The sequence below is a fragment of the Lepidochelys kempii genome, chromosome 2 (assembly GCF_965140265.1).
Source record: "Lepidochelys kempii isolate rLepKem1 chromosome 2, rLepKem1.hap2, whole genome shotgun sequence".
Classification (NCBI taxonomy): domain Eukaryota; kingdom Metazoa; phylum Chordata; order Testudines; family Cheloniidae; genus Lepidochelys; species Lepidochelys kempii.
In genome coordinates, this window is record NC_133257.1 from 238,252,784 (window position 1) to 238,274,241 (window position 21,458).

Genomic DNA, 21,458 nt, shown 5'->3' on the forward strand with positions numbered 1-21,458 from the left:
CAAAATTGTCTCAAAACAATTTTCACTGTAGCTTCCTACTATTAGACGTTCATGACTTTCTTGGAAAAAAACCCAACTCCTTTTGGATTCAAAATATCAGTGCTTGGTCACAAATATAACACTGTAATATACAAATATGACCATGAGTTGGTTGAGTTCAGGATCCTGACGCAGGGAACAAAGGTAAGCAGCAGGATACGGACCCTGGACTTCAGGAAAGCAGACTTCGACTCCCTCAGGGAACGGATGGCCAGGATCCCCTGGGGGACTAACTTGAAGGGGAAAGGAGTCCAGGAGAGCTGGCTGTATTTCAAGGAATCCCTGTTGAGGTTACAGGGACAAACCATCCCGATGAGTCGAAAGAATAGTAAATATGGCAGGCGACCAACTTGGCTTAATGGTGAAATCCTAGCGGATCTTAAACATAAAAAAGAAGCTTACAAGAAGTGGAAGGTTGGACATATGACCAGGGAAGAGTATAAAAATATTGCTCGGGCATGTAGGAATGTTATCAGGAGGGCCAAATCGCACCTGGAGCTGCAGCTAGCCAGAGATGTCAAGAGTAACAAGAAGGGTTTCTTCAGGTATGTTGGCAACAAGAAGAAAGCCAAGGAATGTGTGGGCCCCTTACTGAATGAGGGAGGCAACCTAGTGACAGAGGATGTGGAAAAAGCTAATGTACTCAATGCTTTTTTTGCCTCTGTTTTCACTAACAAGGTCAGCTCCCAGACTGCTGCGCTGGGCATCACAAAATGCGGAAGAGATGGCCAGCCCTCTGTGGAGATAGAGGCGGTTAGGGACTATTTAGAAAAGCTGGACGTGCACAAGTCCATGGGGCCGGACGAGTTGCATCCGAGAGTGCTGAAGGAATTGGCGGCTGTGATTGCAGAGCCACTGGCCATTATCTTTGAAAACTCGTGGTGAACCGGGGAAGTCCCGGATGACTGGAAAAAGGCTAATGTAGTGCCAATCTTTAAAAAAGGGAAGAAGGAAGATCCTGGGAACTACAGGCCAGTCAGCCTCACCTCAGTCCCTGGAAAAATCATGGAGCAGGTCCTCAAAGAATCAATCCTGAAGCACTTGCATGAGAGGAAAGTGATCAGGAACAGCCAGCATGGATTCACCAAGGGAAGGTCATGCCTGACTAATCTAATCGCCTTTTATGATGAGATTACTGGTTCTGTGGATGAAGGGAAAGCAGTGGATGTATTGTTTCTTGACTTTAGCAAAGCTTTTGACACTGTCTCCCATAGTATTCTTGTCAGCAAGTTAAGGAAGTATGGGCTGGATGAATGCACTATAAGGTGGGTAGAAAGCTGGCTAAATTGTCGGGCTCAACGGGTAGTGATCAATGGCTCCATGTCTAGTTGGCAGCCGGTATCAAGTGGAGTGCCCCAAGGGTCGGTCCTGGGGCCGGTTTTATTCAATATCTTCATAAATGATCTGGAGGATGGTGTGGATTGCACTCTCAGCAAATTTGCGGATGATACTAAACTGGGAGGAGTGGTAGATACGCTGGAGGGGAGGGATAGGATACAGAAGGACCTAGACCAATTGGAAGATTGGGCCAAAAGGAATCTGATGAGGTTCAATAAGGATAAGTGCAGGGTCCTGCACTTAGGACGGAAGAACCCAATGCACAGCTACAGACTAGGGACCGAATGGCTAGGCAGCAGTTCTGCAGAAAAGGACCTAGGGGTGACAGTGGACGAGAAGCTGGATATGAGTCAGCAGTGTGCCCTTGTTGCCAAGAAGGCCAATGGCATTTTGGGATGTATAAGTAGGGGCATAGCGAGCAGATCGAGGGACGTGATCGTTCCCCTCTATTCGACATTGGTGAGGCCTCATCTGGAGTACTGTGTCCAGTTTTGGGCCCCACACTTCAAGAAGGATGTGGATAAATTGGAGAGAGTCCAGCGAAGGGCAACAAAAATGATTAGGGGACTGGAACACATGAGTTATGAGGAGAGGCTGAGGGAGCTGGGATTGTTTAGCCTGCAGAAGAGAAGAATGAGGGGGGATTTGATAGCTGCTTTCAACTACCTGAAAGGGGGTTCCAAAGAGGATGGCTCTAGACTGTTCTCAATGGTAGCAGATGACAGAACGAGGAGTAATGGTCTCAAGTTGCAGTGGGGGAGGTTTAGATTGGATATTAGGAAAAACTTTTTCACTAAGAGGGTGGTGAAACACTGGAATGCGTTACCTAGGGAGGTGGTAGAATCTCCTTCCTTAGAGGTTTTTAAGGTCAGGCTTGACAAAGCCCTGGCTGGGATGATTTAACTGGGAATTGGTCCTGCTTTGAGCAGGGGGTTGGACTAGATGACCTTCTGGGGTCCCTTCCAACCCTGATATTCTATGATTCTTTTCTATGGATGACAGAAATTTAGTGAAAAGAAAAGGAGTACTTGTGGCACCTTAGAGACTAACCAATTTATTTGAGCATAAGCTTTCGTGAGCTAGAGTTCACTTCATTGTCACTAGGAATATTCACTCAAAATCAAGAATAAAAAAAAAAGATATTTTCTCTGATACTGTACTGAACCACAAGTACCACCTCCACTCAGTACTTCCCAGGTCTGCCTATAGTGACTCAATTCAAAGCTCTATTTTCAAACGCACGTGGACATGGGTGAGAAGGAGACTTAACTTTTCAGATTCAATGAGTATATTTTGTAACGTGCAAGCTAGCTGCCTGCCTCTGCTCTCGAGAGCTACAGGGAGCAGTCTGGATGAGAGCACTCTCACAGTGCCTATTGTCTCTATAGAAGAGCCATATCATGAACATAACATGCTTGCTAGGGGCACTGATTGCAGGTGCGAGGGGGCCAGGGATGTACCCCAGCCCTCGCTGCTCTCCCTCTTTTTACTACTACGTGTAGACAAAGAGAGTGTGCTCGGGGGCTTCAAGCAGTGGCTGCTGTGGCACGCTACAAACAGCACTGCCACCAAAAGCCTGGCAATTTGAGAGGGGAAACCCCACAGGGACGGCTCTTATTATTGCCACCTAACTCCCACAGCAACTATGGCGGTGACAACTCAGGCACTTTCCTAAGAGAGACAGGAACAAAGCCCCAGCCTTCGAGTCTTAAGACTTAAACATCCCCTGGGGCCGCTGTGAGACAAACAAGCGCCGCCAAGGGCGGCCCATGGGACACACTCACACATCCACGGAGCCAGCAGCAAGCCTCCCACAGGGCAGTTTTAACCTTCTCCTTCCCGAGTTTCCTCCCAGGAGACAGGACGTACACAAGATGGTTCCCTTTCTACCTCCCTCTCCCCCGCGCCTCCCTTTCACAGTCGGGCTTGGGGTGGACCCTCTCCCTTGCTATTGCCCCTGTTGTACCCAACCTGGCCGAAGAGCCTCCCCCACCAGCCGGAAAGCGGGCTGCGCTAACTAGTACCCAGCGCTCTCACCCCAGGCTGTCTGCAGCAGAGCGAAGCACGCCTCTCAGGAGCTCGCAGTCCCACCCAAGAGGCGAGGGGCTCTTGGCCAATCAGCCAGCCTAGCTCTCCGAACAGCTGCTTTCTCCGAGCGTTCCAACCGGCAGCGGCAGCAGGGCGAGGGGTGAAGGGTCACGGAAATAGCCGGGAACTTCCGAATGCGGAGCAGCTTCCTGCGGCGATAGCCGATGTTTTCCGAAGGCTGGTGGGGCTCGTTACGGGGAAGCGGAAGGCTGGTGGCGGAAATAGCCGATGTTGTCCGAAGGGGAAGATTGAGGGCGTTGGGCTCGGCGGAAACAGCCGATGCTTCCCGAAGGCACAGCCGCCCCAGAGCAGAGGGGGCCGAGTGGGAGGAGCGTGCCGAAAACAGCCGAAAACACCCGACGTTAACCGAACAAGGCGTCGCCCGAGTTTCCCGGATGTAGCTGGAGGAGCGGCGGCGGCGGTGGGAGCAGCGGGGGGAGGAGGCAGCGGAGTCTGTGCTTCTCAGTGTCTCAGAGTGTGCGGGGCCGAGCTGCGGCGTCTCCCCTTTCGCTGTGCGGAGAGGAGATGGGCCCGTGAGCGCTGCTCCCAGCCGAGCTGCCTGAGCTGCCCCCTCCCTCCCCCCCCCTTCCCTGTCCCGGTCGGTGGTGAGGCGGAGCGCTGCCTCCCCCCTCGGCGCCTGTGGCCCGGCCGTGGCCGTCCCCTCCTGGTCCCCTCACACTCACACACACAGGCCGGGCATTGATGGTAATGTATGCGAGGAAACAGCAGAGACTCAGTGATGGGTAAATCCCCTCCTCCCTTCCCCCACCCCGCGGGGGGCTCCCCCAGCCCCTCCGCCATGTTTGTGGTACCCCCTCCCCCCTTGGCGGCCGGTAACGGTTGTTCGCTAACGTCGCTTTCTCTCTCTCTCTTCTAGCTGTCACGACCGCAGGGGGGACTCACAGCCCTACCAGGTACCTGCAGCGCTGGCCGCTAGGCCCAGGAGGAGGAGCGGGGGAGAGAGCGGACGGGGGGGCGGGAGCTACTCCAGCACAGGCTTCGGCCGCCGACGCAGGCCGCGGTGCTGCCACTTCCCCGCCCCCTGCCCTCCCAAGCCCCTTAGTGCCGGGGAGGGGGGCGGCAATGTGTGAGGCGTGCGGGGTCCCGGTTCCCTCTGGGGCCCGGCGGGGCAGAGGTGCGGCGGCTAGGCGCGGCCTAGCGAAGTCCTGTGTAGGGTTCGGCCCTCAGTGCCGGGAGAACGCAGGGGGCGGAAGAATGAGTCAGTATCGCATTTGGTGAAAAACAGATAGTAAAACGTGTTCTCCAAAGGCTAGAGAAAGCCCCTCTCCCGCTCCCCAAATCCCTGCCGGGAGCTGTGACCTGAGCAAGGCGGGCTGTAGCCACCGGATGAATCACTGGGGCTGCAGCTTGCACTCAGAAACCTGCATCAAATCTTTGTCACTGAGAAACTACTTGTATTTCTGAGCGGCATAACATACTCCCTCCCTAGCCTTGTGCACCTGAAAACCCGGTTTTTGGGGAGTGCTAGCTGTGGTTTTTTGAGGACACCTATTCCCATGGGTTAGGGGACTGGGGTATTGTGCTTTTCCTGACCCATTTGAGGGGCTGTTTTATGGAATTTCTGGGCATTTGGCTGACTAGTCATGAAACAAAATGTGACAATTGAAAGCAGCTGTTAGTGACAGTTCATCTAAATGTAAACATTCCCCCTACAGAGGTTTGCATTTGAAAGCAAGCAGGTGAAAGATGCTGATCAATGCTGCTTCCAATGTGTAAATATTTCAGAATGAACACAAATTAAGCCCCCCCCCACACCACCTCACACTACTTCTTCCCCCCCACCCCCATTCCACATCCTTTTTAATACTATCTTAGTTGTTCTTGTGCCCAAATAAAGTTTGTTTTGGAAATTCAAGGTGGTGGGTGAGCTTAAGTGACTTTGAATTAAACTTGCAGTGCATACACTGGTTCATGCAAAATTTGTAAATGATAACTTCTGTTTTTATTACATTACTTATTGAGTAACTGAACACTGCTCCTCCTAAAAAAGAAGAAAGTCAGCAGTCTATGTAGTGCTGAATGTGTATATAACACAAGATGAATAAGAATTCAAGGAATTGCAGTTTAATTTTAATACCCTATTATAGCAGATAGTCACCTCTGAGACCACAGTGGGGAAGGTGGTATAAGAGCTAAATAAGAACAGAATTTCTTACTGTAGATGGATAATTAAAATTGGGAAGCCTTATGCTACTTGTCTTCCTAAATTGCTGCTCTGTCACTGATATACCTTAGAAATAATTTTATCACTAAAATTTACACTAGAAAGTGGAAAAGTTTTAAATATCTTGTAAATTTAGAATTTGTATTAGTTGGAAGTAATATTAACTGTTACAAAAATGAAATCCAATTAAAAACATATTCTCATCTCTTCCAGACTCTTAAATACTCATCAAAGAGTCACCCCAGTGGTGGTGATCACCGTCATGACAAGATGCGAGACACCACAGATCCTTCACCACCAAATAAAATGTTGCGGCGGTCTGATAGTCCTGAAAACAAATATGGTGACAGCACAGGGCACAGTAAAGCAAAAAGTGTGCATGCTCACAGAGTTAGAGAGAGGGATGGAGGTGAGTTGTTTTTAATTGACTTTTATTTAAGCAGTAGTAATCTAAGTTACATTTTATTGAAGTAACAAGTGAAACAGTTACAAGTGTCATGACCACAACTTTACATTAAATGACATGCCTTACACCATGGTGAGAAGACTGCACTAAGACCAAAATATAGTGATCAGTTCCACTGGAGGTAGTTGCCCTGGGTCTTTTAAACTGAACTAATTCTTTCATGCTTCCAAAAAGTAGTTGATTTCAATAAAGCCACCAAGAGATTAAATAAATTTAATTTTTTTTGTATTGTTGCATTTTCGAGCTCACTTCTAAAGGCCTTGGAAAGAGCAGTATATGGTAATATCTTAATTAGATTACATTTTAGACTTTTTTCATAAAATATGTTTTTACTTATTCTTCTAAAGACTTTGAAGCATCAGAGTTCCAGTTACTATTAGTCTGTCTTCTGTTGTTCAGTTGTTTAAATTACTCATAATGTGTTTGGAGCATAAGAAAATGCTCACAGGTTAACTTGGATTAATCTTTTTCTTTTTTGATGTGCTGTTTTTTTAAAAGTTGCACTTCCATACATGGTATATGGAGTTCTTTGCCAGCCTGATAAGCTTCTGTTCTACACTGCCATTCAAGAGACTGGATTTAGTTTCTGGTTCTACTTAATTGCTCCCTAAGGCACTGATCCTTCAAATACTTTTTTCTTAACTTTTTACTACCCTGAGTAGTTCCGTTGATTTCCATGGGACTTACCACAGTGAAGGTAAGCACATGTGTAAATGTTTGGAGGATCAGGGTCCAATATAGGAGCACTTCAGGGGGTGGGGATGGTATTTGAGTATTGAACACATTCTCTCTGTGTGTAAAAGTAGGAGAAATAAGTTCAAGTCCCCCTGGACTGAATGGTGGTTGATGCAGGGCCTCATGGATGTATACAGTGGTGTTGAGGGATAATGTAGTATACATACTGGAATATCTAAAGGGAACAGATGGCTACTTCTCCGTCTCTTCTCTCCTTCCCCCCTTCCTTCATGGAGTGAAAAATTCAGTGTATTATGATTAATAAAGGTTTTTTTAATATATATATATATATAGTGTATTTTTAGTATGTGTAATAAGTAGTCCTAAATGTTTGCGTAAGTGAATGTGAGCCCTTCAGAATAAACAGTGTTTATTAAATGACACAAAATGAAATAGACTGAAGTGATTTTGTTATAAAAAAAACCTAACAATTATTTATGTATTCAGAAATCATGTCTAGCTTACAGTCCATAAAAATAGCGTAATTGAGTGACACAATGTTAAATTGTGACCAGTAAAGCAAAGTACATAGAATGAACTGGCAGAGCCTACTTATGCAGATAAATCTGTGCTCTGAAATAGTTTATACAAAGATTTAAACTGCATTTATTTTACTTTGACACCATTAAGATGTATGGGATACTCGTATAATTTTTATTAATTGGAATTAGGTGTTGGAACACAACTGGAACTTCTTGACTGGGTGTTGCTGTTACATCCATGTCCATAATGCCCAATAAATGTAACGGGCTACCTGATTTTAAATACAGGTTAGTGTGTACTATAATTGCATTAAAATATAGTGCTGATTGTTCCAGTATGTCACTAATTATACCAGTACAGAAGTAAAGTTATCTCAGTACTTCCTATATATCTCCCAATTTCAGGATTACAGAAAACTTACTGAGAACATACTGTATTTTATTTAAATGGGTAGTTATTGTCAAGTTAGACAGCATGTTTTTAAAAAAAGAACAAAAAAAAACTTTACTAAATGCTAATAGGACCTAGGACTATTAACTGAAGAAAAATTAATAATGTCATTTTCCTCTCCATTATTTTGAATGTGTTTATTCTTTGCATTTTTTAGTTTAGACAGTGAAAATAGACTGGTTTCACTTTTGTATTTATTCATTTTCTAGTCAGTTTCATTATTGTGGTGTTGGAGTGTTTTGATTGGAACTACTGCAAGGGAATGACTACATCTTAATGATTTAGTTGTATGGAAATACTCCCATGATTTTTTCTCATTAACTTTTAAGTTTTGTTTAAAAAACAAACAAAAAACCCAGCAACATGCACCACGCAACACTGGAGTTTTAAACGTTAAACTAGAAGCCTAAACTCACCCATTCCTCTGCTTTTAAAGTTAGTTTTAAAAATCACTTCAATTTTCACTCTCCTAGTTTCCAGTTCTTCTTTGAGCAAAACAGATGACTAAGTGGTACAGTGTGCTGATGTTTTTGAATTTATTCAGTCCTGAATCTGGTCCAGTATTTTGTGGTAAAGCAAAAATTGACCTAACTTTATTAAGGGCTTATCTATACACAGGGTTTTTTTGTTTTTTGTTTTTTTTTTTGTGCCGGTATTATTGTATTGGTTTAGAGACCAATATAGACAAAATGGTACAACCATCTAGTAGGGATACAGTTATACACATATCAATAAAGCTTATTCCTGAAATAAGATGTACGGATATAAGCACCTTTGTACTGGTATATAACCGCATCTGCGGTAGAAGGTAACTATATTGTTACTGTAACTATATTGGTTTCTAATTTATGTGATTATAGTGATACCAAAAAAACCCCAAACGTATAATATGATATAATACGACTAAAGCATGTTTTTATATTAGGTTGAGTATTCAGGCTTTCTGGCAATAGAATAAACTTTACGAGGGTTATTGCAGGCTTTTGACGTACTCTCTCCTCTTATCGCCCAAGGAAAGTCACACACAGGCTACACTAAAATATATCCACCTTTAAACATGCAGCATAAAAATTTGGCTACATTACCAATGGTAGTGGAAGTGATGTGACTGTGCATCCATTAGTTAAAAAAAAAAAAAATAAAATTGTTGGAGGGTGACAGAATAAAAGCAGATATTCACCGTGAAGTGGCTAAATTATTATCTTGTGTTTGTATTCAGGTCCCCACGCGTGGAGACATAGTCCCTGTCCTGAAGAACTTAAAATCTATGGTGACAAGCAGTGCACAAAATAACTATAGCATACAGCCCATAATCTATTATTTGTTGAACAGTTTCTTTAGAAGTAACAGATGTGGGTCTTGTGGGGTTATCTATCAGTTCCAGGAGGGGATTCCATGCTTAGGAACAGCCAGCCTGAGGGAGGTGAGCAGTTAAAGCTAGCATTGTTGGCAGGGAAGAGATAGCCATGAAGAGTCTTGAAGGCAAGGGGAAGAAACTTGAATTTGACCTAGTGGAAAAGGGGGGAAATCAACGGAAGGATTCAAAATGTGTGTGTCGGGGCAGGCCAGGCTAACGGGCAAGGAAAATGATCCTAGCAGTTGTATTTTCAGAGTCCTGGAGGGGGAGATAATGAAGCCTGGTGGGTACTTTAGAAGCGGGAATGGGAAGAAAAGATCTGAACTTAAAACAGAGAAAAGAAATTGCAAGATTTTAAAACTCCTCCCTTGATCTAGGGGTGTTGTGAAAAATCACTTCCAGGTCATACCTGAGTGATCAGGAGCATGGTGGTATTGTCATCAATGATGGAAAATGTAAGGAGGCAGAATTTGAGTTTAGATAAGGAGTTCAGTTTTGCCCATGTGTACTCCAAATCTATCTCAATGCAGGTATTAGTTGATAGGAAATGATCTCCGGCATTCTGCTATGCCTAGCTTTATGAGGATCTGTGAAAATCTGTTTGCTTTTTGTCATGTTCTTAGTGTACAGGTGAATAGATGACAGTTCAAATATTGTATATACAATATTAGTATATACAACATGAAACCTTTTAGATCATGTAGTACATTTTTTCCCTTCACAGTACTACATTTTTTCCCTTCACAGACTGATTCAATAGATATTGTCTAGATACTAAAACTTCACTGAAGTTGGATGGGAATAGTTAATGTTGATTATGTTTAGTGACTTGTGAACTTAAACAGACTGGAAGAATTTTAGATATAAGAAATTATTGTTCTAAACAGCAGAATGAGATATATTCAATAATATAAAATGCCAAACAAACTAAATCATGACTGAACAGAGGGGACCGACAATAACCATCAAAGCTAAAATGGAATATTTTACAAGAGTTTCTAGATGGGTTTGTGGAGCTTTTGTCAAGAGCTGATATGACGCAGGCTGCTGGCTTCCCTTGTCTACCAAGAGTCTAGGAGATGCATTGCAAAAAGACACTATATATCTATTGAAACAGCTGGAAACTAGGAGCCAGCTTACCTTCTTGGGGTCCATTGCTATGGAGGAAAGGAAGTGAGCAGCTGGTGACGTGGGCATTCACCATCTTGGGAGAGAAGAGTAGGTGCTGGGCTGTAAATGCAGATGAGAAGAAAACCAAGGTGTAGGCAGACTGATAGAAACCTGATAGCAGCAATGCATGTGTGCAAGGGAATAAGGAAATGGGGGAAAAAGTAGACAGCGTTCAATAAACTCAACACATTAAAAGCAGAAAATGTTAGAGAAGTATTTTTTTAATCTACAGTGGAAGCAGTGTCTTTAGGATGCTGCCCAGTCACAGATGGGAAGGGAAGAGAAGTCTATGTGATTATCAGCGAGAGGGTGGGTGGTCTAGGAAACGCTTCAAAGGCTGTAAATTCTCTCAGCCTTCAAATAGTATAAAGATTTAATTTCTGACTCCAGCAATTCTTGAGATATCAGTTGTTAAGAGTATGTGGAAGTTGGTTGCAAAAATGATTATTTGGTAGATTGAATACAAAAGGCTTCCAAGACCAGTCAACTTTTACAAACATCTGTTCTGGGCCAATCAAATTCAGTTCCCTGAATTTTTAGTCCTGTGGGAAAACTTTCTATTGTATATCATAACATTTATTTTCTGATACTGCTAAGGGACATTTTCAGCTTGAAAAAACACATTTTTTTTAACCTATTCTTATTATAATTAACACTCATGGTACTGTGTGTGTGTGGGGGGGAAACCCATCCTTATTTTTTTCACTTTTACTCTGTTTTTGATTGCACTTCATAGAATCATAGAAATATAGGTCTGGAAGGGACCTCAAGAGATCATCTAGTCCAGCCCCTCATGCAGAGGCAGGACGAAGTATACCTACACCATTCCTGACAGTTTGTCTAACCTGTTCTTAAAAATCTCCAGTGACTGGGATTCCACAATCTCACTTGAAAGCCTGTTCTAGAACTTAACTTTCTAACTATAAGGATAGTTTTTTCTGTCTAACCTCAGTCTCCCTTTTTGCAAATTAAGCGGATTGCTTCTTGTCCTACCTTCGGTCAACATGGAGAACAATCGATAACTGTCCTCTTTTATAACTGCCCTTAACATATTTGACAATTGCTACCAGGTTCTCTCCGGAGTCGTCTTTTCTGAAGACTAAACATACTTATTTTCTAAGCCTTTTATCACTTTTGTTGCTCTCTGGACCATCTCTAATTTGTCCATATCTTTATTTTTTTTAAAGCTATGGAGCCCGAAACTGGACACCATACTGCAGCTGAGTACTCACTAGCACTGAGTAGATTGGGACAACAGTTGCTTCCTGTGTCTTACATACCATATCACTGTTAATACAACCCAGAATATTAGCCTTTTTTTGCAGTTGCATCACATTTTTGTCTCATTCAATTTGAAATCCACTATTAACTCCCATGTTTTCTGTTTGTACGTGCCTTTACTGAATTTTATCATGTTGATTTCAGACCAGTTCTCTGACTTGAATTCCATTTTGAATTCCAGTCCTGTTCTCCGAAGTTATTGCAGCTCCTCTGAACTTGGTGTCATATGCAAATTGTATAAACTCTCCTCACCACTTTCCTAGTAATTAATGAAAACGAATAGTAGCAGACCCAGGACTGGCTCTTGTGGAACCCCACTAGACATTACCTCCCAGATGGACAGTGAACCATTGGTAACTACTCTGAGTATGGCCTTTCAGCCAGTTTTTCACCCACCTGCTTGTACTTTACCTCCCTAGTTTGCTTATGAGAATGTCATATATGACTGGTTTCAGAGTAGCAGCCGTGTTAGTCTGTATTCGTAAAAAGAAAAGGAGTACTTGTGGCACCTTACAGACTAACAAATTTATTTGAGCATAAGCTTTCGTGAGCTACAGCTCACTTCATCGGATGAAGTGAGCTGTAGCTCACGAAAGCTTATGCTCAGATAAATTTGTTAGTCTGTAAGATTTCACAAATACTCCTTTTCATATATGACTGTTTTAAAAGCTTTACTAAAATCAAGGTTTCCCCCTTATCCACTTCCCCAGTAACCCTGTCAGAAAAAGAAATTAGTTAGTTTGGCATGATTTGTTCTTGGCAAACATGTTGGCTATTAGTTACTATCATTTTATCCTCTGGTGCTTACAAATTGATATTTTGTACCAGTATCTTTTCAGGTATTGAAGTTAGGCTGACTGGTCCTCTTTGGTCCCCTTTTTAAAGATAAGTAGTGTTTGTGCCTTTCTCCAGCCCTCTGGACCTCTACTGTCCTCCATGAGTTCTCAAAAATAATCATTAATGTTTCCAAGATTGCTTCAGCTAGTTCCTTATGTACCCTAGGGTGAATTTCATCAGGGCCTGCCAACTTGACTAAATCTAACTTCTCTAAATATTTTTAACCTCTTCTTTCCCTATTTTGGCTTGTTTCCTCCCTACCATCCCCAAATAAGTTTAAATGGATATCTTGTATGGTCAATTAGTTTTCCCTTTTGTGTGGGTCTTTCACATAACAAGGGAGAGACCTTTTTTAAAACTAGAAAAATGTGATTGTAAAACCATAGTCAGGTGACAGTCCTGAAACTACATTTAAAAAAAAAAAAATTACTGGTTTTGAAGTTCACTGTCTTTGAAAAGCAGTTGTTAAGCTATGATGTAACAAATGGTTAGATGAAGATGAAAATGTGTCTAGAACTGTTCACTTTTGAAATTCATGCAGGTTATCCAAAGTAGTCAGTATTTTTAATACTTTTAATAAATTGATTATAGTTTTTTTTTCTTGAAATTCAGTAAAATTTGAATTTCTCTGAGTTTTATTTTAATGCATTATTTAGGTAATTCTAGCAGTTAGCTATAATATGCTGAGTGTGTAAGTCCCTTTTACCCTTTGAAAAAGGGAAGTAATCTCTTAATATTGGTTATAAACAGGTCTTGCTAAATTTTCTTGCCAGAGTTATTTAAAAAGCATTCCCTGGTGATTGGTGGCTCCTTCATTTCTGCAGAATTCAAGCTTTCTCAGTTTGTTTCTAGCCTGTGTGCTTGCAAAGGAGAGAAGCATGGACGTATGGGCTACTGCTTGAGACTGCAGCCCTGTACCTGTGAGCTGTTCTTGTAGCAGTCTGAAATAGAGCCCTGCAAATCCGTGGGTATCTGCTTTATAGCCATGGGCCATTTCTGTGCATGTCTCTTATGGTAAGAGCTGAGCAGGCAACTGTGAGGAACTGCAGGCACAGATCCTCCACCTGCTCTGGGCGGGAGGCCTGGGGGGCAAGGACGCTGGTGGGGGGGCTGCTTGGGCCCCATGCCCAGGGCAAGGGGAGGATTCACCACAGCTCCTCACAGCTGCCCACCCTGCTCCTTACCATGGCTGCGCTGTGGCTCCAAGCCCTCTCCCCTCTGGATCTCCGACCAGAGCTGAGTCAGGGAGATCCACAGTGGCAACTTCGGGGAGCCTGGGTCCCTCCACCTGCCCTGGGTGGAGGAGCTGGGGGGTAGGGACACTGGGTGGGTGCTGTTCAGACTCCCTGCCCGGGGCAGGTGGAGAGTCCGCTGCGGCTCTGCACAGTTGCCCGCCCGATTCTTACCATGGCCGGGCTGTGGCTCCAAGCAGCCCCCCCGCAACACCCCTTGGTCAGAGATGGGTCTGGGAGAGCCATGCTGACAGCTGTGGGGAGCCTGGGTCTTTCTACCTGCCCGGGGCAGGGACACTGGGTGGGGGGCTGCTTGGGTTCCCCACCCAGGGCAAGTGGAGGGTCTGCCGTGGCTCCCCACAGCTGCCAGTGCAGCTCTCCCCAACCCAGCTCTGGCCATGAAGGGGGTGGCTTAAAGCCACAGCCTTTCCAGATTAAGAGCCCGGTGGGGAGCTGCGGCAGAATCTCCAGCTGCTCATGGGGAGGGGAGGGAGAGCGTGTTTGACATCAGCCCCAGGCCATGTCTCTGCACCCCAGGCTCACCGTCCGGCTGAGGGCAGGTGGAGGGTCCGCGATTCTGTGTGGGCTCCCCACAGCTGCACACGCAGCTCTCCCTGGACCAGATATCTGCAAATAATCTTTGCAGATTGCGGATTGGATGCAGATACACATTTGAGTATCCGCACAGGGCTCTAGTCTGAAGAAACAGGGAGAGAAGCAGGTGGTTTCCAGGGAGTTGCCCACTGCTAGATCTATAGCTGCAGGAGCAAATATGCAACATTCTCTACTACCAGTGTTCTCCTTTTCCTCATGCCTCTGGTACTAAACTTTCTCCCCTGACCTCAGACTTGAAAACTGCCTCATAGTATTCTCAGTTTTTTTTCCCCTAAGAAGAAAAACTCGTTAACTGTTTGGTGCCAGTTTACATTTGGGTTCTCTCCTTTTATTGTTTTGTTTCCTATTTCCTCTCCTGTTCTCTCTGCTCTCATCATTTAGCTGTCTTAACTTTAAATTGCTGAATAAATCTTCAGGTATGATTCCTGTGGTTAAAACTATGCAAAGCCAGCAGGGAGTATATTGTGTGTTTCTGTCTCTTTACTGGTGGCTGTTTTGGACAAGAGAAGCTAATTTTACTGAAGTGTGATGTTAACCTCTGCGAGGCATCTTGTGGCTCCACGTGCTGTAGGTTCACTCTTGATGGAAGTAGTAATCCAACGAAATACACTGTTGTGTATTTTTTTTTAATAGAGTCAAACTTTTATACAAGTTTCACAAGCATCTCTTGGGGAAAAGTTCCAGTATCAGAGTACAGAGGATTGCTCTGTGTGTGTGCGCGCGTGCACATGCGTGGTGTTTTCTTATTCTGCTAAAATAGCATTTTGGTGGGGAAGGCTGAACTGGTACTGAATGTCAGGACTCAGCACTCTGATACTTTGGAACTTACATTTTGGCAGTAGTAGTAGTAGTAAATTTTTAAAAAATGTTGGTGTACACAAATATCGCTCTTTAAAAGAGCACATACTCAAGGGACAGCTGCATTTTATTTTTACATTGAGTAGGATTGATTATCTTCATTTTCTTTTTTATGGTGTCATTGGGAGAGATGATACGCTACAGTTTCAGTATTTTTGCTCATGTTGCACATGAAGTGGATATTATACTGGGAGAATATCATAGAAGTATGTTCTTGTTCTGGTGAAATGTCTTCAGTCTGTTTTAAAAACCAAAGTATATATATATTAAAAAATTAGTATTTTTATAAAATAGGAAAGTTTTCAGCTCTTAGAACTTCAGCTTCCAAATCACATAACTTATTTTTGTAAGGTAAACTCCCCCCCATTTGTTGTTGGGAAAAACAAGTGTTTTGATGATTTACTTTGGAAGTTGTATAATGTAGTAGTTTTGGTTACGGTTAGTTGAGCTCTTGTGTAATGACACATTTTGCAAACCTTCTGTAGTTTAAAAACAGTAGTTCAAATTCCTGAAATCTACAAAAAGAAATCCACTTGTCTATGGGAAGAGGTCCAGGAATGATCAAACAGCAGAAAAAATGTGGCATTTTTTGCTCTAAAATACATATCTGTTCATTCTTGCTACAAAAACCCACCATGACTGGTTCCCAGCTGAATAGGGCTATTTCTCACTGAGGAGAGAACTGTCTCCAGGGCTTTCCGTGTACCAACTCTGACCTGCTATTCTGCCTTTTTGCTCTGCAGAACCTCTGTGTTCCTCACCTAGTTAATGGCCAGATATGTGAAGAGAACTTCAGTAAGCATGTCGTCAGTCCCTTCATGTTAGTAGTATTGGAATAGTTCTCATGTTTGAAATGCTGATTTGTCAAAAGCTTTTTAAAAATCTGAACTTAAAAACAGTTCAAAAAAATCTAAGGTATATTGATCTTGAACAAAGGGATCTTGACTCAAGTTTTTACAAGTGTATTTTTATTTTTGCTGCATATATAAATTTGCTGTAGAAAGTTGTACATAGTGCCAGCATACCAAAATAGTCATGGAAATATTGATTAAATACCTTCGTTGCCGTACAGTTTTACAGGCATTTTGTGGTGAAGCTTTGAACTACATTGTCTTATTTCATTAATGTAAAGTTTTAGAAAATAGGCAAGATCTAATTGAGTTGGCAAAAGCCAGCAAATTGCGTTGATTTTGCTTTTTTCCTATGGGTCACAAAATGCTTCTGAAACAGAAGAACTTAATTTGCATGTTTTTGCCTGTTTTGAAATGGGAACCATAGTCAGTAGACTAAATGAATTGAAAGGTGGTGAAATTTCACTATACCTAACTACTTTGAGGTGTCCTGTACTATAACACTAACTTTAAGACTTGCTGTGTCTTTTGCTCGGTGAATTGTAACAGATTCCTTAACTTTTCACAATAAAATTACAGTGGGAAGAGAAATGTTTCCTTTCTCTAGTGTAAGAAGCACAGTGTAGAAGCCTCTTTATTCATACTCTTGGTCTACACTACAGGGAGGTTGACGTAAGGCAGCTTATGTCAACCTAGTTATGTCATTGTGCACACTACAGCCTTGCTCCCGCCGATGTAAGTACCCTACTACACTGACATAATATCTCCACCTCCACGAGAGGCATAGGGCTTATGTCGGTGTAGTTAGAGCGATGCAGTGTCCATGTGGACACTTATTTACTTCTGCTGTTGACTGTCATACTTGCCAATTTCATGGCTCCTAGCAGAGCTGCACCTGCCCCCTTCGGAGGCCACCTGCCTCTTGGCTCCCAGTCCAGCTGCTGCCTGGGCTCCCCCTCTGCCAGCTGGATTGCTGTCTGAAGGCTTCCTGCTTTCAGCAGGGAGCCCTGGTACTGCATTGAGGCTTATGGCTGCTCCTTCTCTCTCTCCCCCTGGATCACTGTCTCTGGGAGCCCAGTTGCCTCTCTGGGCTCTCTGCTCCCCACCACAGCAGGGCTCCAGGAGTGGAGTTCTGTGCCTGAAGTCAGGGTGGCTCCTGCTCATCACAGGGGCTGGGAGACTCCAGACAGTACCTGGGCTCCCAGCGGGGAGCCGGATGGGTGCAGCTGGGCTCCTGGGAGGGAGCTGCCTGTGGTGCTGAATGCCCAGGCTCTCGGCCCCTAACATTGCTTCACTTAAGTTGGTGGAAGCACTCCCGGCGAGGATGTGCTCCACTGACAGAAAGAGGGGTAGTGTGGACATAAACCGCCACAGTAATTACTGTGGTGGTTGTAAATTGAGCTCCCATAGGTTGACTTAACATTTCTAGTGTAGATATGCTGATAGTACCAACCTAAAAATGCCATTAGTCTAGTGCTTAGGTCACTTTACACACTTTATTTGGTGTTAATGAAAGTTTTCATCAACACCAAAGAGAGTACCTTTTTTTTAAAAAAGCCTCTGTTTTTATGGTGCATTAAAGTGTTGTGTGTTTTCCCATGGTCCTGTATTCATCGTAATACACATTTTAATATTTTTTTAAAATAGGAAAACAGAGCAATTGTCTCTAGCCACTTCTGTTAAATATTATCAAGTCCCCAATGAAATTGGAACTCTCCTGTCCGTAGTTGTTGGTACTAGTACAGAAAATAATGGTAGAACTAAAATTATACTAACTTTCTGTTTATCTGACAAGAAATCATTTTAGTCTGATGTGCATGCACCCTGGTTGAAATATTGTTTGTTCACAGAATGACTTGGCTTGAAATTCACCCCAGGCAAGTGAGAGGCTTTTTTCCTGATGAGTGTGTTGGAGGGTGAGATCCAATCAGTATTGGCAGAACTTAAGCCTTCATTGAAAACCAAAAATTTAGGATTGCAAAGAATCTCCCAAATGTGGAATGATTCCACATTGTCGTTCTGAAGCTAAAGTTGGTTCCAGTTTGTCTGTTACTGCTCATAGATTTTCTCAAAACATCTGCACAGTGAAATTCACAAGACAGGTCATTTTAACTTCTGCTATTCTGAAAACTATGCATAACTGGAGGGTGTCAAGAATTATGTTTTAAAGCTGTGAACAGCATCAGAGGTTCACATTAATGTTATTAATGAGGGAGGACCACCTAAAACAGGCTGACTGAGGGAAAGTTGCAGAAACTCTCCTCCTTGCTGTAGTCTAGTGGCTTTGGGAGAGGACAGAGTGAAGGAAAAGTGTTTAGTCCTGTTCACACAGACCTCTACCCCTTGCTTGGTAGCTGGGAACATCTGGACGGAGAAGGTAACAGAAATCTTTTTCCTTTCTAGCAGCTTGAAGAGGTTAAGGGTTCAAATTTATCAGGCACCTGTTAACCAGAGGCTGATACAAAAAATAGGACCCTACAGCAGGGTGTACTCCAGTAGAAACTCCAGTATTCCAGTAGAAACTTTCAGCTTTACCGGTAATAGTAGAGAGGTCTGGGCTTCTCACCAGGTCACTGACATTAGACTTCTCTTCCAGCCTTGTCTGTATCTACCTCTGGCTAATAGATGTTTGGTAAACTTTTCAAGGGTGGTTTTTTGATTGAGTGCATATAGGAACTATAATTTGGGTCTAACTAAATAGCATTTTACATGAAATCTAGGTTACTTTGGAGTTACCTGTTCTTTGCTGTACCTCTGTGAGAGGGGGAAAAAAGACCCAAAGAGATGCTGACAACACTGTTGCAGATTTACCAGTAGCAGAATTCAGTATCTATAACTGCTGATAATTGTGCTGTCTGTGTTGGCCCACATTTTCTCTATTTATGTTCAGTCTTTAAGAGCAACCACCCTAAAAGCTATCCTAAAAGTTGGAAGTCTAGTCCGTTGTTCTTTAGTGCTTCTTACCTGAAAAGTCATTCTGAATTAAACTACAGATTGATAGCTCTGTAATTCTAATGTATCTTACTTCCAGGCATAGTACAGGCATTTTTCTTCAAAGAAAGGTATTTGTTTTTGGCAGTTAATTGGCTTCAGTGAATGGTGCTGTCACTAGGCGTATTTTTTGTTCCTGTTGGGCATTATTGCTGTGCAGATTTTTCTGTTGTCCAGTCGCTGGGTGACACACACTTGTCACCTTACCAAAATGACTGTACAGCTTTTGCTTTGTTGTGTCATCTGTAGGGATTAAGTAATTTAAAAATATCCACTATTACTTCTGTCATCCAAGATGTTGGTTGTTAATTTTGCCTTTGCCATAGTGCTTCCTACCCAAGGATTTTTTTCCTGTTGAATAGGTCCTCTTCAAAACCCTTTGGGTGAAGAGCTTGTGTAATCCAATTCTTCTGCATTTTTTCCTCCCAACTGTTGGAGTTACTGACTTCAGAGTTGTGGTTTTGATACGGTTTTCATTGTAAATGTGAGTTTTATGTGAACAGTGTGTTCCCTGTGCACGAACTCATCCCTTCCCAGAAAGATTTTTTTAATACAAAAAACTGCTCACATGTGTAGATTGAGGCACACTCCTGCTACAGTGGGCTCTGTGTGGATTCAAAATTGTCTGACATGGGTTGATTGTTTGATCAGAGCATAAACTTTTTGTTTGGAAAGTGAGGTTAATTGAGCAGTTTTAGTTTTTCAGAGTCTGATCATTTTTTCCCCACAGTTCCAGATTTGTTTGACTGTCTCGTTCATTAAAAGAAACTTGATACAAAAAAATCTAACTTGTGTCTGCTAATTCTCAAGAGTTATTGCAGCAAATTATTTTCACTGAGTTGGAGTATAAAAGTTTTGTCAATTGAGATAATCTTTGTCTACTAAATAACGTATTTTAGAGGTGTGATCGGATGAACATTACAAGTTCTTCTGTTCCTAAACAAAGCTTTCATTTAAGGGTTTAGACCTCTCTTAGCTAGATAGCTTTGAAAACGTATAAACTGATAACAAGTCATTAGTTTCCCATCAATCTCTTTGGTAAGACCATTGTCTGGCTCTCTTTCTGTTCCAAGTTGAGGTCTGCTAGATTACCTACTTAGAGTTCTTGCTGTTAGCAGTAGTCATCTTCCCCCCTCCAAGCAAAATGCTAAAGGTGCACTCCCCTCTGGTCCCTGTTGTCTGCTTTAGCAGTAAATCTGTGAGAAACAGGTAGCATCCACCCCAGTCCCTGAGCCCAGATCCTTCTTGGGAAAATGGGGTACCTGTAGGTGAGATGAGGAGCAAGATGTTTCCTGCAGATATCCTTGGGAGCTTCTTGGAGGTACTCTTGCAGCTTGTCTACATGAGAAAGCTGCACTGGTTCACCATAAGGTGTGATTTTTAAGTTGATTTTGTGATACTGATGCAGAAGACAGATGCTCTTATTTTTGTTTTAACCAGGTTTTACTTTGGTTTAAACCAGGTTTGTTTGTCTGTTTAGTTTAAAATTTAACTCAAATCAGTTTAATCTAAATTGAAACTAAATTCTGGTTGAAATGGAAATAAGTGTCCATAAAGCCTTTTACCCTAGCTTATCTATAAATCTGTTTTTAAAACTAATTTAAATTAAACTGGTGCAACTGATGCATTTAGATAAGGCATTAAAGGAGTTCTTAGAGGGGAATAGTTCTTGAAATTTTTTGATACTTTTCCGCACAGTTTTACAAGTATCTGTGTAAAATGTTGGATATAGTGTGTGCATAAACAGGGGAGTCTCAAGTAGTAGTGGAGAGGTTATTTGGTGCAATATTTGGTGCAACCGCTGCTGGAATACTGTGTCGAGTTCTGGGCCCACAATTCGAGGTGGATGTTGATAAATTGGAATGATTAAAGGATTAGAAAACCTGCCTCATATACCTCTACCCCGTTATAACATGGTCCTCGGGAACCAAAAAAATCTTAGTCTTACAGGTGAGACCACGTTATATCGGGGTAGGGAGAGGAACCGCTCCCCGCCCCAGCTCACCTCCTCTCTGCCTCCGCCTCCTCCCCTGAGTGTGCTGCCGCCGCTCTGCTTCTCCCCTCCCATCAGCTGTTTGGCGCGGGAAGCCTGGAAGGAAGCGGGGGGGGGGGGGGGCGCGGAGAAGCGGAGCTGTGGCAGTGTGCACAGGGGAGGAGGCGGAGCGGAGGTGAGCTGGGGTGGGGAGGCCGCGGCAAGTAAAGGGGGCGCTCAGAGGAACCACTTGCAGTAACGTGAATTTGGATATAATGAGGTAAAGCAGCCCCGCTCCCTGGAGCTCTGCTTTACCGCATTATATCTGAATTTGCGTTATATCGGACTGCATCATATCTGGGTAGAGGTGTAGTTATAGACTCAATGAGCTCAGTCTGTTTATCTTAACAAAGAGGAGGTTAAGGGATGACTTGATTAGTCTATACGTATCTGTGGGGAATAAATATTTAATAATGAGCTCTTCACCCTAGCAGAGAAAACTATAACAAG

The 21,458-nt window shown here is 43.1% G+C and overlaps 1 protein-coding gene across 3 annotated transcripts in view; it reads left to right on the top strand.

Annotated features, from left to right (window-relative positions):
- Positions 1-3,853: 3,853 nt before the first annotated feature.
- Positions 3,854-21,458, top strand: part of WAC (WW domain containing adaptor with coiled-coil) — a 115,722-nt gene continuing 98,117 nt past the window's right edge. For 2 of the 3 annotated variants that reach the window (XM_073334356.1, XM_073334355.1), the window contains exons 1-3: positions 3,854-4,208; positions 4,343-4,379; positions 5,864-6,059. In XM_073334356.1, coding sequence (XP_073190457.1) covers positions 4,168-4,208; positions 4,343-4,379; positions 5,864-6,059 — 274 coding nt within the window. In that variant the 5' untranslated portion in view covers positions 3,854-4,167. The remainder of the gene's footprint in view (positions 4,209-4,342; positions 4,380-5,863; positions 6,060-21,458) is intronic. The other variant, XM_073334357.1, reaches the window with a different exon arrangement.